Source organism: Hypanus sabinus, chromosome 7, assembly GCF_030144855.1.
Source record: "Hypanus sabinus isolate sHypSab1 chromosome 7, sHypSab1.hap1, whole genome shotgun sequence".
Classification (NCBI taxonomy): domain Eukaryota; kingdom Metazoa; phylum Chordata; class Chondrichthyes; order Myliobatiformes; family Dasyatidae; genus Hypanus; species Hypanus sabinus.
The window spans coordinates 138,138,979-138,156,942 of record NC_082712.1 but is presented as its reverse complement, the minus strand read 5'-3'; the positions used below and the strand labels follow the sequence as shown (position 1 = coordinate 138,156,942).

At 40.3% G+C, this 17,964-nt stretch overlaps 1 protein-coding gene across 9 annotated transcripts in view; it reads right to left on the bottom strand.

Moving 5' to 3' along the window:
- Nucleotides 1–17,964, bottom strand: part of plekha7b (pleckstrin homology domain containing, family A member 7b) — a 422,578-nt gene that overhangs the window by 93,673 nt on the left and 310,941 nt on the right. For all 9 annotated transcript variants that reach the window (XM_059975737.1, XM_059975738.1, XM_059975736.1 and 6 more), the window contains one exon: nt 3,762–4,220. In XM_059975737.1, coding sequence (XP_059831720.1) covers nt 3,762–4,220 — 459 coding nt within the window. The remainder of the gene's footprint in view (nt 1–3,761; nt 4,221–17,964) is intronic.

The window sequence follows — 17,964 nt, the reverse complement described above, 5'->3', positions numbered from 1 at the left end:
TTGGGAGTGCTTGTGCATGAATCGCAAAAAGTTGGCTTGCAGGTACAACAGGTTATTAAGAAGGCAAACGGAATGTTGGCTTTTATTGTTAGAGGGATTGAATTCAAGAGCAGGGAGGTCATGCTGCAAATATACAGGGTACTGGTGAGGCTGCACCTGGAATACTGTGTGCAGTTCTGGACTCCATACTTGAGGAAGGATATACTGGCTTTGGAGGCAGTGCAGAGGAAGTTTACCAGGTTGATTCCAGAGATGAAGGGGTTAACTTACGCGGCGTGATTGTCACCTGGGACTATACTCTTTTGAATTCAGAAGAACAAGAGGAGGTCTTATTGAAACATATAAAATTATGAAAGGGATAGATAAGATAGAAGTAGGAAAGTTGCTTCCATTGGTAGATGAGACTAGAACCAGGGGACATTGCCTCAAGATTCAGGGGAGAAAATTTAGGACAGAGATGAAGAGAAACCGTTTTTCCAGAGAGTGGTGAATCTGTGGAATTCTCTGCCCAGGGAAGCAGTTGAGGCTTCTTCACTAAATATATTTAAGATAGAGTTAAATGGATTTTTACATAGTAGGGGAATTAAGGGTTATGGGGAAAAGGCAGGTAGATGGAGCTGAGTTTATGGACAGATCAGCCATGATCTTATTGAATGGTGGGGCAGGCTCGACAGGCCAGATAGCTTACTCCTGCTCCTATTTCTTATGTTCTTTGTAATTCATTATAAACTGCTTCACTAATTTAGTATCCCTTGCTATATTTCTTGAACAATGAGACAATATCAGCCACACTCCAGTCTTCTGGAACCTCGCCAGTGGCTAATAACAAAACAAATATCTCTCTAAGGGCTTCCACAATTTATCCCCTGGCTTGCCATTAGGTCCAGGGATGCTCTTAGTTAGGATTTGTCCACCTTAACGTGCTTCATGGTTATAAATATTCCCTTCCTCACAATATGCATATATTCCATGACTTCCCAGTCATGGCTTATGAGAATAGGTTGAGTGAACTTGGCCTTTTCTCTATGGAGCAAAGGAGGATGAGAGGTGACCTGATAGAGGTGTATAAGATGATGAGAGGTATTGATCATGTGGATAGTCAGAGGCTTTTTTGCAGTGCTGAAATGGTTGCCACAAGAGGACATAGGTTTAAGGTGCTGGGGAGTAGGTACAGCAGAGATGTCAGGGGTAAGTTCTTTTAGTCAGGGAGTGGTGAGTGTGTGGAATGGGCTGCCGGCAATGGTGGTGGAGATGGATATGATAGGGCCTTTTAAAAGACTTTTGGATAGGTACATGGAGCTTAGAAAAATAGCGGGCTATAGGTAAGCCTAGTAATTTCTAAGGTAGGGACTGGTTCGGCACAACTTTGTGGGCCAAAGGGCCTGTATTGTGCTATAGGTTTTCTATATTTCTATGTTTCACAACTTCTAATTCTCATTAATTGGACATCAATGATATTCTCTTTAGTTAACACCGAGGAGAACCAGACATGACAAAATCTTGGCCGGCTCTCGTGGCTGTATGTAAATAGATGGCCCTGTTGGTCTTTAGGAGAACCTAGTCTCTCTTTCAGGTTACCCTTCTACTATTAATATAACTGAAGAATTTCTTGGTACTTCGTTTTCAGTTGTAAACAGAAAACCTATTCACATGACATATTGTGTTCTGTTTACTGGCAATATTTTAGATTGGAATTCATGCAACTGAATTTTTTTAAGTTAGCTTTGGCAGTCTACAATTCTGATTTTTAGAACCGCTCGTGGTTGAGCCCACAAGGGAAAAGCAATTCTGGGTTTGGGGTGTGTAAAGAACCAGATTTAATTAGAGAGTTTAAAGTAAAGGAACCTTTAGGTTGCACTGATCATAATATGACATAATTCACCCTGCAGTTTGAGTAGGAGAAGCTAGAAATCAGATGGGTCAGTATTTGAGTAGACTAAGGGGCATGAGAGAGGAGCTGGACAAATTTGATTGGAAGAGGCCACCAGCAGGGTAACAGAATTCAGAAGGAACAGGATAGATTCATCCCACAGAAGTAGCCTTCTAAAGGGAAATTGAGTAAACGTGGATGACAAGGGAAATCAAAGACAGGATAAAAGCAATAGAGAAGGTACACAACACAGCAAATATTAGTGGTAAGCTGAAGGATTGGGAAGCTTTTAAAAACCAACAGAAGGCAACTAAAGAAGCAATGAGAGAAAAGATGAAATATGAAGGCAAGCTTGGAGGCAGATGATAAAATAAGCCAAAATCAGTATGGTTTCCTGAAGGGGGCAAATATTGCCTGACAAATCAGTTGGAATTCTTTGAGGAAATAACAGGCAGGATAGACAAAGGAGTGTCAGTGGACATTGTATACTTGAATTTTCAGAAGGCTTTGACATAGTGCTGTACATGAAGCAGCTGAACAAAATTAGAGACGATGGTATTACAGGAAAGATACTTCCATGGCTGACTGGCAGAAGGAAATGAGAGAGAATAAAGGTGACCTTTTCAGGTTGGGAGCCAGTGACTATGGTGTTCTGCAGCTGTTAGTGTTGGGACCATTTCTTTTCATGTTATGTATCAATGATTTGGATGATGGACTTGATGGCTTTGCGGCCAAGTTTGCAGGTGATACAAAACAGGTGGAGACGCAGGTAGTGTTGTGAGAGGAATTGGACAGAATAGGAGAATGGTCATGTGCTTGGGTAGAAGAAGTAAAAGTGTAGACTATTTTCTAAAAGGGGAGAAAATACAAAAGTGAGAGGAGCAAAGTGATTTGTGAGTCCTTGTACAGGATTTGCTAAAGGTTAACTTGCAGGTGAGTCAGTGGTAAGGAAAGCAAATGCTTCTCTTTTGAGAGGTCTAGAACATAAATCAAGGATGTAATGCTGAGGCTTTATAAGACATTGGTCAGGCCACACAGAGTATTGCGAGCAGTTTTGGGCTCTTTAACTAAGAAAGGATGTGCTAGCATTGGAGAGAGTCCAGAGGAGATTCAAGTGAATGATCCCTGGAATGAAAGGGTTAATATATGAGGCGTGTTTGATGGCTCATGGCCTATATTCACTGAAGTTTGCGAGGGGAGGAGAATCTCATGGAAACCTATCAAATATTGAAAGGCCTAAATATAGAAGGCGTGGAGAAGATGCTCCACGTCTTCTATAATGGGGGAAGTCCAAGGCCAGAGAGCATAGCCTCAGAACGTAAGCTCCTTTAGAACAGAGATGAGGAGAATTTTCTTTAGCTTGAGGGTAGAGAATCTGTGGAGTTTATATCAACAGACAATTGTGGAGGACAAGTTATTGGGTATATTAAAAAGTTAATAGGTATATCAAAAGTGAAGTTTGTTAGGTTCATTATCAGAAAGGGTGTCAAAAGTTACAGGGAGAATGCAGGAGAATGAGGTTGATAAGGAAAATAAATCAGCCATGATGCAAGGGTGGCGCACACTTGATAGGCTGAATGGTCCAGTCTGATGATCTAATGATATATGTGTCGACACCACCCACTTCCCTTGAAGGAAAAACAATAAAACCACAGCTGTTGTAGACAAAAATCAGTCTACACATTTTCTGTTTCCAATGAACTTATACTATGCCAACAGCAAATCATTGAAGGTGCAGATTCGTAATCATAATAGTAAAGAAAGCTCCAAAAGGTATAAAGAAAGAGGTAAAACCAGTTGGATCAATATATCAGATTAAAAAGACCTTTTTCCTTTCTGGGCTGGTTGCACATTCAAGCAATATAAAGCATTCATGAAAATGTTTGCTGACCTTCTATTATCTCCTTTGTGTGACTTCACCCAGTGTTCTTGCATCATTGAACTTTTATGCTGGACTTTCTCTGTGCCAGGCTGGCCTGCAAAACCCCGCTGATAAACAGTGGCACCATTCTGGTCCACCTGAGTGGTACTTGTTGCAGAAGGCTGAACCGCCCCGTTGCGCTGAGGTTGAGATGAGGCATGACGTTCAATAAAGATGTCACTTTCTTTTGAACTTTCTTGCATTTTGTTATTCAATTTTCTGCCTGATACCTCCACAGGGGCTTTTTGGAAGCCGTATCTCTCCTCTTCATCCCTTGATCTCATGATTTCTTTGTGTTTCTCAAACCCAAACTTATCTAATTTCTGAGCATGCTCTTTACTCTGGTACACTTCTGGCTTGGTAAAGCCCTTATGTGAGTAGATATGGTTGCTTTGAATAGGACGTGGTCCATCACCATTTTCTGGTTCTCTGCAACAAAAAGAAACATAAGCACTAGGATCACATACAGAGACAGGACAAATGTGGACAGACAACAGAATTAATCTCAGACTTTGTAGATATGAGCCATTTGCAATTTTCTTAAATGTCATTTGATTCAATTCTCTGAAAAAATTTATACACATAGCATGCTGTTGGAGCTCTTCAAATAATTTTTCAGATATTTAAAATGGATGGTTGTGATGCAATGGTTAAATTTAAAGTCTTTAATGTACAATACAGAGTTCTTCACATCCAACTAGAACTTTTTTTAAATAAGTGCTTTATTCATGGTGACTACAAAAAACACAGAACTGTAAAACCCTTAAGGTACGTCGCCATCTTTACGTAACCGCTACCTTTGCACGGCTTGAGCAATGGGTCAGGTATCAATCCAGACTCAGAGTGCTACATAACTGCATTACCAGTTCTGCCTTTTGCACTCTTCACCTTTAGATTTAAAGACCAGAATTCTGCCGCAGCTTCTTCAGCAAAATTTTATTTCTGATTTTTTTTTGTAGCTGTAGACCTCATGTCAGTGAAACATACTTGAGCTTGAAAGTCTCTTTGAACACCCACTGCTTTCAGGTTTTCATTGAATGAAAATGCTTCAGCTCTGTCTTTTTGCAACCAAAAGTGAATGTCCTCATTTATTGACACTGAAATACATTGGTCACAGTGGCAGTTGACTGCAATTCTAATCTCTTTGTAATTTAATAGGCAATCATAGATGTATGATTTTATACACCAATGTTGCACAAACAACCTGTGCAATTCCACTCATCATCATTACATGTCATGTCATAATTACACTAAACTATTTATTTTACGATAGCAATGGAACAGGATAGGATAGATTGACAGGCTAAGGGAAAAAGATAGGATCCGGCAAAGATTGATTGGCTGAGTCTGTTTAAAGGGAAAGGAATAAATGATTATTGAGCAAACACGAGGAAATCTGCAGATGCTAGAAATTCAAACAACAACACGCACAAAATGCTGGTGGAACACAGCAGGCCAGGCAGCATCTATAGGGAGAAGCGCTGTCGACGTTTCGGGCCGAGACTCTTCGTCAGGACACATATTCATATAAATGATTATTGAGTTTGATATCAAGTTTCTAGGAGAAACATGTTCCCATTAGAGTGAAAAGTAAATCTGGTAACATTAGGAAACCTTGGCTGATAAAACATACTGAGGCCCTGGTCTGAAAAAGGAAGCATACCTTGGATTTCAGAGGTCAGGATCGAACAATTTATGAAAAGATTAGGAATACTTATAATTGGGAAATCAGAAGGACAAAGAGAGGATACGAGTTGGGTCTGGCAGCTATGATTAAGGAAAATCCCAAGTAGCTCTATAGGTACAGTATATTCCGAATAAAAGAGTGGCTAGGGGAGAGATCAGCAGAGCTGCCCTTGTCTGAAGCCACAGGGGACAGGTGGGATTTTTTAATGAATATTTCTCATCAGTATTTATTGACAAGAAAATCATTGTTGCTCAAGGGATTAGAAAACAAGCAGGGAGCTTTTACAGGACATTCATATCATCAGGGAGGAGGCATTTGCAGTCATCTCAGTGCATTAAGGTAGATAAATCCCCAGGGCCTGACTGAGCTGTATTCACTATTAGCCACTGATGAATTTCCAGAAGTCTGGAAGGTGCTAATGTTCGTCCATTGTTTAAAAATGGTAGTCAGGACAAACTAGAGAACTGCTGCCCAGTCAGACGACATCAGTAGTGTGGAGATTACTTGGACAAATTCCAAGGGACAGGATCTGCTATAATTTGTAAAGATAACACCTAATTAGGAAGAATCAGCATGCATTTGTGCTTGGGAATTCCTGCTTTAATTTTTTTTTGAAGTAGTCAAAAAGGCTAATGAGTGTACAGGAATGGATGTTGTCTATCTGTACTCTAGCAAGACCTTCAAAGTCCCACATAATAGGATTGACTGGAACATTAGGTCCCATGGAATCCAGTTTTTGAATTCAAAATTGGCTCAGAGGTAGGAAGCAGAGGGAGGGTTTGAATTTGCTTCTTGGAATGGAAGCCAGTGACAGAATCCTTGTTCTTCATTATTCATATAAATGATTTGGATGCAAATACACAAGGCTTGATCAGTAAGTTTATGAATTACACAAAGTTGGTATGTGTGGCTAACTGATAGTGGGGAATAGATTACTATGGGATATTGATCAGTTAGGAAAGTGGGCCGAGGAGTGGTAATTGGATTTCGGCACAAGAAGTGTGAGATGATGCATTTTGGGGAGTCAAGCCAGTGAAGCACTTGTGCTAAGAATGGGAGGGTGCTAAGGAGTGTAATGAAACCTAGGAGTACAAGAGCACAGTGTTGGAAAAAAGCATCACAAGTAGACAGGAAGGTGAAAAGGCCATTCAGTACACTGGAGTTCATCAGTCAAGACATTGATCATAGGAGCTGTACAGGAAGGTTATGGCTGAACTGGAGAGAGCACAGAAAGGGTTTACAACAAGGGTGGGCAAACTTTTTGACTTGTGGGCCACAAAGGGTTCTAAAATTTACAAGGGGGGCTGGACCAGGAGCAGATGGACGGAGTGTTTTGGTAATACACTTCATAAGAGAAAATAAAATATCATGGGATATGTAGAAAACATGTGCTTTAATTTCAATTGAAAATGAACAAATGCATTACAACAAAATATCTGTCCTTGAAGTCCCATGGTACTTAGCTATTTATTGAAATGACTTTTAAAACACTGAAAATTAAATGAATAAAATACAGCTTTTTTTAATAGTAACAGTTATTATTTTAAAGCACTGAAAATTCTGTTATCCTTCAAGATATTATTATCATCACTCTCTTCCTGACTGTCTTTATTTCAAAAACGGTAGGAGATGCAGGTCTACTTGTCCTGCTCCTTCTTATTCAATTGTCCCCTGTGCCAAAACTCAACAACGACCAGCACAAAGACAGAACAGTGACAGCGCGCCAGTATGCGGAGCGCGTTATTTGATCTGGAGTGCATTTTTTATTTTGAGAACGTACGTGCACCTGCGCACTACTCATGTCCATCACTTAACAGAAATGACATGTAACATGTAAGGCTTATTGAAAAAAATATTTTCAAATGCATTTTTTACATAACACAACGAAGAAACTTATTTTTAATTTTAGTGGGAACAGTGTTGTTGGTCTCCCTTTTTAGCCAGCGCATCAAAGTCTGGATTTAGTTTTGTTGTGGCGATTCTCAGGTTGGATCTGAGATGTTGGTCAGTTAACTTGGATCTGTGGCTGGCTTTGTTGATGTTCATGACGCTGAAAGCCTGTTCACACAAATAGGTCGAGCCGAACAAAGAGTAAAGCGCAAATGTGGAGTAATATGCTGCAGCTCAACAAAGGTCAATGTGTAGCGGTGTGCTACATGCAGCGCTAAAATTACGACACGGAGTCAGTAACTGCAGTCGAAGAAAAAAAACTTTATTTGAAATCCCCAGCCTCACTTTTAAGCCTCCCTCAACCTGCCCCCCATGGCGCAGAGGCTCCAAAGCTCTGTGCTCGCAAATCCCCGCAGGATATCTCCCTTAGCCGGAACGCTGGCTAATTGTGAGCCGGTTCAGATGTGCCAGGAAATGGGTCGCCACAAATGTATATAGAGTGCGTCATCTATTGGGAAAACGCCAGAATTGCGGGGAAAAAACGTTAACAAGGTTTATTAAAATAATTTCATCAAGTTCTGCGGGCCGGATTAAAAAGCTTAACGGCCGTAGTTTGCCCATGCCTGGTCTACAAGGACGTTGCCAAGATTAGAGGACCTGAGTTATAGGGAGAGATTGGCAGGTGGGGGAGGCACTGGTGAGACACAGTGGTGCTTTGCAAGCAGTTAACAAAATTGCTAACAATTGTACTAAATATACAGTCAGCCCTCCTTATCCGCGAATTCCACATGCGCGAATTCAACCAACCGCGAATTGTGAAAACCAGGAAGTGCTCTTCCAGCACTTGTTGTTCGAGCATGTACAGACATTTTTCTTGTCATTATTCCCTAAACAATTCAGTATAACAACTATTTTACATTGTATTAGGTATTATAAGTAATCTAGAGATGATTTAATGTATACAAGAGGATGTGCGTAGGTTATCGTGAATCAGGATCGAAAAAAAATCGGAATTTCTCTTACTAAGTAAGTCAGAGCAGGTACATCCTGTATCATTTAGCATCACTTAGTCAAATGTTTGTCTTAGTATATAGTATATATTTTAACTTTCTATGCATATAAAACACTTGAGAACGTATGTTTCAGTGCCGGGCTCGGGAAGTTCCCGACTTCGATCCAGTGACAGACTGCTTCCAATTGCACTCTCCACCATGCCGGGTTGATGTGGCGGATCAAAACCCCAAAACCAAATAACTAAACCACTGCGTTGCTTAGTAATAGTTGTAGCTTTCATCAGGACAGGGCCTTTCTCACTTTATCCTTTAAAATTGTTCCAATCATTGACCGACGTAGCCTAACGCTTTTCCAATGATTGATGGCGTTTCACCTCTTTCCGATCGCTTTATTATTTTCACTTTATTTTCATTCGTGATCATGATTATTTTCATGAACAGAAACACTGCGGATCCAGATTTCTACCTTCGGGTCCTAATGTCCACAGCACTGAGACAGGTTAAATAAGGTCTGCGGTTCCACTGGGTCCTAAGGTCCACCGCATTGTGACAGGTTGAGTAAGGGACTTGAGAATCCGCAAACTTTGGTATCCACGAGGGGTCCTGGAACCAATCCCCCGCGGATAGGAGGGCCGATTGTACTTTTTCAGGACAACGATCACTGCAATCTGCAGCCTGTGATTTCCCACTGGGATGTGTGCTTTAGACAGTCTGTATGACCCAGTGTTTTTGTGGTATCCTGAAGGATTTGGGAAACTGTATTCTCCAGAATGCAGGTACAACCACGGTGACTGAAGTTCCAGGCCAGTGCGAAGTGGCTGGGGCCGGGCACCCGATGTTTGGCTGTCTTAAGTACCAAGCCAGATTAAAGATTAAGGCATCAAGACCAAGGGCAAACAATGAACCAGTAATCAGCTCACAACTCAGTGAAGTTTTGCTTGCCTCAGTGCTGAACTGACTCTGCTGGTGCAGCCCGCAGCCAGCTGGTTCCCGCTAAGCTGCAGCGCTAAACAGTATACGAGCCTGTGGATTCACTTTCAGGTTCTCTGTGGATATTTAGTTGTTTTTTTTTGAGTAATTCTTTCTATGATTAGTTCCTTCTTTTTTCACACATTGGATGTTTGACGGTGTGGGGTATTTCATGAATTCTATTGTGTTTCTGCTTTGTGGCTGCCTGCAAGAAGATGAATCTCAATTTATATGGTATGCATACTTCAATTTACTTTGAAATTTGAGGTTAGGTCTGTATTCCTTGGAAGGCAAGAGGATGAGGGCAACAGTATAGAAATGTTTAAACTGATGAGAGGTGTAGATAAGGTGGATGGTAACAATCTTTTCCCTAGTTTGGGGATGTTTGAGCAGCACTTAGCCCCATAGTATTGAAAAGGGGCACTTTAGTACTTCAAAAATATGCAATCAGGTTGACCAAACAGTATGATATGACTTATAAATTCATAAACATTTGCTGGTTGTTTCAAATAAGGAAAATATATTTGTCAAAATGTTCCTCCACCTACATATACCTTTATGCAATGGGGTGCCACCAGCTCAAGTCTATGTTGAAACAATTGAGATAAACTACAGAATTGCCAGAGTAATTTTTATTGGCACAAACAAGTGCCTTCGATCAAACCTCTTCTAAAAGTACTTGAGATGAGGCAAGGCTCTTAACACACCTGTTAAAGATGCTGCCACTCATGTCACATGAAGGTGATGGGTTAAATAGAGAAAATGAGCAAAAAATAATGAAAATTGATGAAAACAAAGCACCAATGAGTGATCATTTCACCACTTAATGCAATCTGCAAAATATCCCATAATGCAATGATCTAGATTAATAAACAAAATTTGTGTTTCACAATACATTTGTCTTTATATAGACTTTAAATTCTATAAATGCTCCAGATTAACCTTATTAAAATATGTCAAAGTTTATTTATCATTTAGTTACATTTCCAGTTTTTAAGCAAGGGTCAAATCTGCATGCAATATACGTTCTACTGTCAGCAAACATGGCACAAGCAATTTTATTCCTTCTTGCAATTGAAGCCCATGCAATTTAAGCAGCTGTTACTAGGTAATGATGATTAAAGGCCTTAGGCGATCTTCATAGAACAGAGGCCAACCATAGCATTCAAATCATCATATCATCTGCAATTTGAACAAACCAGGGTCAAAACTAAAACCATGTTGTTCTACACAAGTTAATTACGGAGAAGTCGAATTACTTAATTTTAAGGCTTGCTACACAATTACACAGATCTTTCATTAAAAACTTGATGTTATTATGTGCACCATTAATTAAAAGAATAACCTAAAATCACATTTCTTCTTTTATTCATAAATGATTGAATCCAAATTTTGAGCCCAGCAAGGCATTAAGATCTGATAGTGTGCCTGTCTGGGCACTGAAAATCTATGTCCATCAACTGGTGGGAGTTTTCAAGGACATCTTCAGTCTCTCACTGGTGCAGTCAGAGGCTCCCACCTGCTTCAAAGTAGCAACAATCTCACAAGAGCAGTATGAGCACCCTTGGTTTACCTGGACAACAGCAATACCTACCTCTGGCTGCTGCTTACTGACTACAGCTCAACATTCAACACCATCATACAATCAGTAATAACAAATAAGCTCAAAAACCTGGGCCTCTGTAACTGGATCCTTGACTTCCTCATTGGGAGACCACAGTCTGTGCAAATTGGAAATAGCCTCTCCTCACTGACAACCAACACTGGTGCACCTTAAGGATGTGTGCTTTGCCCACTGCTCTACTCTCTCTACAATCATGGCCGTGTGGCCATGCACAGCTCAAATGCCATCTGTAGATTTGCTGACCACAATTATTGTTGGCAGAATTTCAGATGATGATGAAGCGGTCTACAGGAGGAAGGCGGATCAGCTGGTTGGGTGGTGTTGAAACAAAAACCTTACACTCAACATCAACATGACCAAGGATTTGATTGAAGAATTCAGGAAGGAAAATTGATGGAACGTGCACTAGTAGAACAGCAGAGTAAGAGATGAGCAGTTTCAATTTCCTGGATGTCAACATCTCTAAGTTTCTATACTGGGGTCAACGTTCTGATGGAATTACCAAAAATGCACAACAGCAGCTACATTTCATTAAACTTTTGAGATAACTTGGTACAATATCTATTAAATGTTTACCAGTATTAACAAAAGTTAGGACTCACAGATACCACGGTTTCAAGGACAAATAAAGAGAGAATTAATGCCTTTGCACCATGCCTCAAGTCAAATTAAAATTAACCCATGGAAAAAATGATACAAAAACAGCTCGCAGTGCTGTGCAAGAATCATAGGCACCCTAGCTATATACACTGCCCAACACTTTTGCACAGTATTGTATGTCACCAAAGACTCATAATTTTCTACAAATGTAACATAGAGAGCATTCTAACTTGTTGCATCAACATTTTCTATGGAGGGGGCCACTGCACAGGATCAGAAAATCTGCAACAAGTTGCCAACTATGTCAACTCCCTCATGGGCATTAGTGCCCTTCAGCATCGAGGACACCCTCAAAAGACAATGTCTCAAAGAGGTTGCATCCGTCATTAAGGATCCCCATCACACAGGACATGCCCTCTTCTCATCGCTACCGTTGAGGTGGAAGTACTGGAGCTGAAGACACACACTCAACATTTTAGAAACGGCTTCTTCCCCATCGCCATCAGATTTCTGAATAGGCAATGAACGCCTGTACACTACCTCACTATTTTCTTCTTTTTGCTCTCATTTTGCATTATCTATTTAAGGCTATATATTCAGTGGATTCTAATTGGGACACATGGAGACCAGTGCATTTTGGCCCAATTATGCGGCAACCCCAATTAGCTGAAGTTTCATGGAAATAGTTAGAAAGGAATAAAAACGACAAACTTAGTGTTTAACCAATTAACAAATTATGTATTTAAATGATATGCAAGATAAATTAGAACACTATCAATACTACTACAATAATATAAAACTGTGTATTAGTTCCTAATAGTTGGTTTGGTGGTTATCTGTCATATCTGATGATGACAGGACGGTGTTTTAAAATGCAAACATTGTTGCATTGGGGTACTTCCACTTTCTTGACCTCAGAAGTCCAGATACAGTGGTACAAAGGTTGTCACAACTGGACTTATCCTTGGTCGCACTAAATAACCATGACTTCTTCTCTGCCTTGACTTCCATGACTTCTCATGCACTTAGCTCTCGACAAAATGTTGCAGAACCACCTCGCTGGCCGTTGGATCTCACTGTAGATCGCATCTGCCCAGTTCACTGGTCTGACTTTGCATGCTAGGAAGGCATGTCCCTATGTCACCGAGGCATAAGGCCCACCAGCTATCCTACCTGATTTAGCCCACCTGTTGAAGCAGTATACTGGGGAGTGCCCACTCTCACATGCAAGCAGCTCCTTGGAGCCACAAGTGAGAGCTGAATGTTCACCGCTGTGTACATTTCATTGACTGTAAATGAACAAAATCAGTGCAGGCACTTCATGTAGGTAGTGGACTGCACAATTGCATCCTCCAAATTTTCATTTACATTGTAACATTCAAGATGATTATCGATACCTTCAAATTCTTTTAAAACTTGTAGAAGCAGTGAAATTGTTTCATTTTCACTCCCGGCTGTTTCTGGCTTCTCCAAGCCTGAATGCTTGAAACTGCAGTGAGCAAAATAGTTCTGAATCGTCTTGCTCCCCATTTCTCATTAACAATTGGTGAGAAAAATCACTGATTTTTAAGCAGAAGCACACACAACTGACACCATTTAAAAACTGTTACCTTTAAGCACAGCATAGTGTCCAGCAGCCACAAGGTTCATGGGCCTGACACTAGTTAGAAATTATTCGACAGTAGTCTCCTGCCCCGTTTAAGTGCCAGTCTCCCAAATTACCAAAGGGAATGCTGGCTATTTTCTTAATTGTTTTTGTTTTTTAAGAATTGTCACAAACACTAGCTCAATTAACCATAATTCACTGTGCATATAATATCTATATCTCTAACCATCACTCTCTCTCCATCTATCCATTTTTCTATCCCCTCTATACAGTACATTTCTTATTGTCATTTACAGTATATCTTATGAATTGCAATGTACTGCTGTCACAACAGAACACAGTTCACGACGTATGGAAGGGATATTAAACCTGACGCTGAGCAACAGGAGAAAAAGTCACAAATATTCACACTTGATCTGAATATAAATTGCCTGTATTTCAAAAGCTTATCAATCTTCCAAAGAGCAAGCAGATGTTTCCTAAACCTTCACCTATATTAAGAAATTAGTCAAAGGTTTCTACAAAACAATAATTCATCACAGAAGACACAAGATTTCTCAACACATCAGCTGACATGCCCTAGAATCTAGCATCAATTTATCACTGATGAACGAAGTCCAGGATACTTCACCTAATAAATTCTCAAACTGATATTCTTATCATGCATTTTATCATAGTGACACAATTAATTTTCAAAGTTCCTAACCATTGAAAAACATATAACTCACACCATCCTTGAAAAAAAAGCAGCTTTTCCTCAATTGCCCTTCAATTAATGACAATTGTCTGGGATTTGGCTCACGTTAATCTCAAAATCCTTACATTTTGGTTTCCAACATAAAGTTGTGATAAAATGGGGGGGCGGGGGGGAACAGCTCCTTTTTTATAGACTTAGCATCATAAGTGAACAGTTCAGATATTGGTCAGAATGTGTGGATGTGTGGGAGCAGATATGCTGTTAAACCACTTTTCCTATTGAGAAACATGATTCACCACTTGTAGAAGGAACAGATTTGAAGAATCAGAGAATTTTCTAAAATCTGGATGTCCTAAAATGCACCAAGAGTGACCTGGAAGTTGTTACAGAGCAAGGTCTGGCCAGCAGCTCCAGTTAGAACAAACAGCATTCGGTCACATTGGTTAAAAAAAAATAATTTAGAAAGGTGGGATATGGGGAAAAAAATGGAAGACCTGGATTTCTTCATTTCCAAATTAGTGAATGTTAAGATACAGGCAAGGCAACCAATCAGTGCGGCAAATACTCTGGCTGGCTTTTGCTGAAGACAAATTTATGTAAAGATCAGACATGTAATCCTCCAATGTTGGTGCAAGTGGATCCAGAATGCTGGACAGTCGACTTCTTACACAAAGAGAAAATGCTTGCAACAGAGGAGTGCAATGAAATTTCACTAAAGTACTGGAATGGCCAGTTTGTATTTGAGGTGAAAAGAGGGTCGGTAGATTACACTGATAATCCTGGTAAGTATAATAAGACATCTTATTAAAATGTATACATTTCTCAGAGGACTGGACAGAATATGGGGCAGAATTGATATCTCCCTTGTATGGTATGCCCAGAACCAAGGGTCACTTTCTCAAGTAAGGCCTAGGCCATTCAGAATGAATGAGGATTTCATTTTTCACCTGAAGGGTTGTGAATTTGAGGAAATCTGTATCCAGGAAAACTGTACCTACTGATTTCTGTTTATTATTTTTATTATGTAGAGATACAGTGCAGAACAGGTCCTTCCGGCCCAACAAGCCGCACTGCTCAGCAACCACCTATTTAACCCTTGCCTAATCACAGGACAATCTACAATGACAATTAAATTTACAATGACAATTCCTCCCACTGTCCAAAGACGTACTGACTACCAATCAGTACATCTTTGGACTGTGGGAGGAAATCAGAGCACTCCGAGAAAGCCACGCGCTCATCGGAAGGACATACAAACTTCTTACAGACAACATTAGAATTGAACTCGGACGCCCCAAGCTGTAATAGCATTGCGCTAACCGCCACATTACAATGGCACCCTCTGTTTTGAATATTTTTTGATATTAATGAAATCATGGTGTTTGAATGATAGAGATGGCACAAGGGGCCTACCAAAATAGCCTATCCCTGCAGATCTCTAATGTTCAGCCTTTGAAATAGAAGTCACAGACTTCAGTGCACACTGTCAAAAAACAATACCAGTAGTGTTTCAGACTACTGAATATGTCAGCTTGCTCTCATGCTGGACTCCATGTGGGAATCCTTCAGCCCAGTCTTGCTGAGATTTGTGACAGCTTGAGCAAAAGCAGGGGCAAGAGGTAAGGGAGAGTTGGAAAAGGTTAAAAAAAATGCTCTTAAATCTGGATCAGAAACTCAAATAATTTCAAGGGATTGCAAAGCAAAGGATTTGAAAGCAAAAAGGAACACAAAGCTCTACTTAATTACTTTAAAAAACAGCAGCTACTGGCAATCGAACAGACGGTAATTGACATGAAGCATTGACTGTGCAGAAAGCTGCATGATGTGCTAAGCACTTTGCTTTTATTTCACTAATTATCTGGCTTTCATTTTTAAGTTACAAGTATTTTATCTTTCTTCTTTTCAATTTTAAAAGATTTAAGTGTCTCTGAGGCTACATCCGGATAATTTAGAAAACGCCGGTTTTGCGTAAAAATGATAGGCATCCATACTATGCATTTTTAAAAATATCCCTGTCCACATTGAAGTGGAGATTTCGGCGAATCTCCACCTCCAGAGCATGCGCAGGACACATCTGCCAAAAGCAAGTGACATGTTTGATGTCGAATTTCGCCGTAAAATGTGTGTTTGTGTAGTTACAGATTAGAAAAACTTAAAACGATGGACAGCTGTTGGCTTTCGCACAGGAGAACTTAAAAGTAAAAAAGAAACAAATACTGGAGCGTATGGAGGCAACTGACAAGGAGTTCACAGACAGATTGACCCGGCTGATGACGAACATTGAAAAACTGACCAACTCTGTTGCATTAATAAAGCACCTTGTTAAATGTATAAAACACGTCTGCATCAGTATTATCTTGTATTTCCATACAATGTTACATTAGGCTGTTACACATCTATTGTCAGAGAAGTACTTGCATAAATACGTAAACCACCTTCATACCAGCAAGGACAGAAAACAGGGCAAAGTGAGTATACTTATTCAGTAAGTTATGGGTCAAAGTATTTGGTGAGAACATTTCTAACTCTTCTGGCGTCAGTTTCGTTGCTGTCTGTTCCGAAATTGTTACGTTGCGTTCGAGAAAACAATGAAATAGCACACTGCCGTCTGACAGCGTTTTCAGAAGTCTCCGGTTACCCCATCCACACTGATTCGGCCAATCCAGCGTTTTCAAAAATACACACTTTGGAGAGTATTTCTGAAAAGCTCTGGTTTTGGGTGATGAAAACGCCGTTTTAGTGTGGATGAAGGGTAAAAACGAAGAGAAAAAGCTTTGGTTATGGATTTATCTGGTGTAGTGTGGATATATCCTGTATTTCACAGACACTCAGAAATCAATTACTACTTTTGTTGACAGAAAGACATGGTCCACAAGCTTTAATGGCTGCAAAAGGCTACTGGATGTTTTGAGGATGTGGTCTCTCACTTCCAACATTGCCTTCGTACAAAACTTGAATGTCTCTGAAACAGGCCAGAATGATGCAACCACTGCATTTGGACATTCAGGTATGCTGTGGGGGATACCTGACTTTTTGAAGGTTCACATACGACTTTTTGAAGGTTCACAATTAGCTTCACTGAGGTGATGAGTGACAGTAAAAATGATACAACCAGCCTTGCAAGAAATGTTCACGCGACAAGACATGAGTAAAAAGATTCTAATTATCCACAAGCCTTCCATTTAACATCAAGGATCACTGATTTTGCTGTGGTTTATCAAAATTCTGTCTGCAAGCTTAGTTTGCCATCATGCTAGATTAAACTAATGCCATCATGCTTGTAGATACCACTATTCAAAAGGGCTTTCTCTCACAGAAATCCTGCACTCGCTCCAGATCACTATGTGCCAGTTCCAATAGATCACACGTCATTCAGTGGAGTACAAACCTACAGTCACCAGTTCACGGTTCTTCACCATTACCACACTGCTAGCATCTAGTCACCTGAGTCAACCTTGACTGCTATAAGCCATGTCCAGATGTTGCAATGTAAACAGAGGCTTCCTAGGCACAGACATCTTTGATATTAACCAAAGCTACCTGCAGTCACAGCTCAAAGTCAGCAAACTTGGGCATCTGCATGGTTCCAATGGAAGGACATGGAAGACAAAAATATTAATCACTCCTGCCATGCAATATGGCAGCCTAGGACTCATAAATAGGTTAAAATTTTGTTTTGAGTTTAATTTTTGCACTGCACCCAAGCAGGTGCCCAAGTTAGCAAAAAGGAAGGCAAGCAGTGGGACTTCTGGGTGAATGGACATTCAGATTACATTTCCTATTACTATAATTCAATGAGATAATCATAGCCGGACCAGACAGAAAAGTGCCGCCCAGCTTCCATCTCTTCTCCTCCAGCCCTAGTTTCTCACTCCATAACTGGCAACTATGAGTTAGTGTTACGAACAACAAGCTACGACAAAGCTGCACAGTTCATCCAGATCAACCCAGGGACTGTGTGCAGCATATTAGTGTTCTATGCACTCACAAAACCTGCAGCTCCATGGCATTCTATGTATGCAAACTGAGAAGCAAGCCATGGCTCATGTAACCAGCACTCCACATTCAGTCACCTCTTTTCAATCTG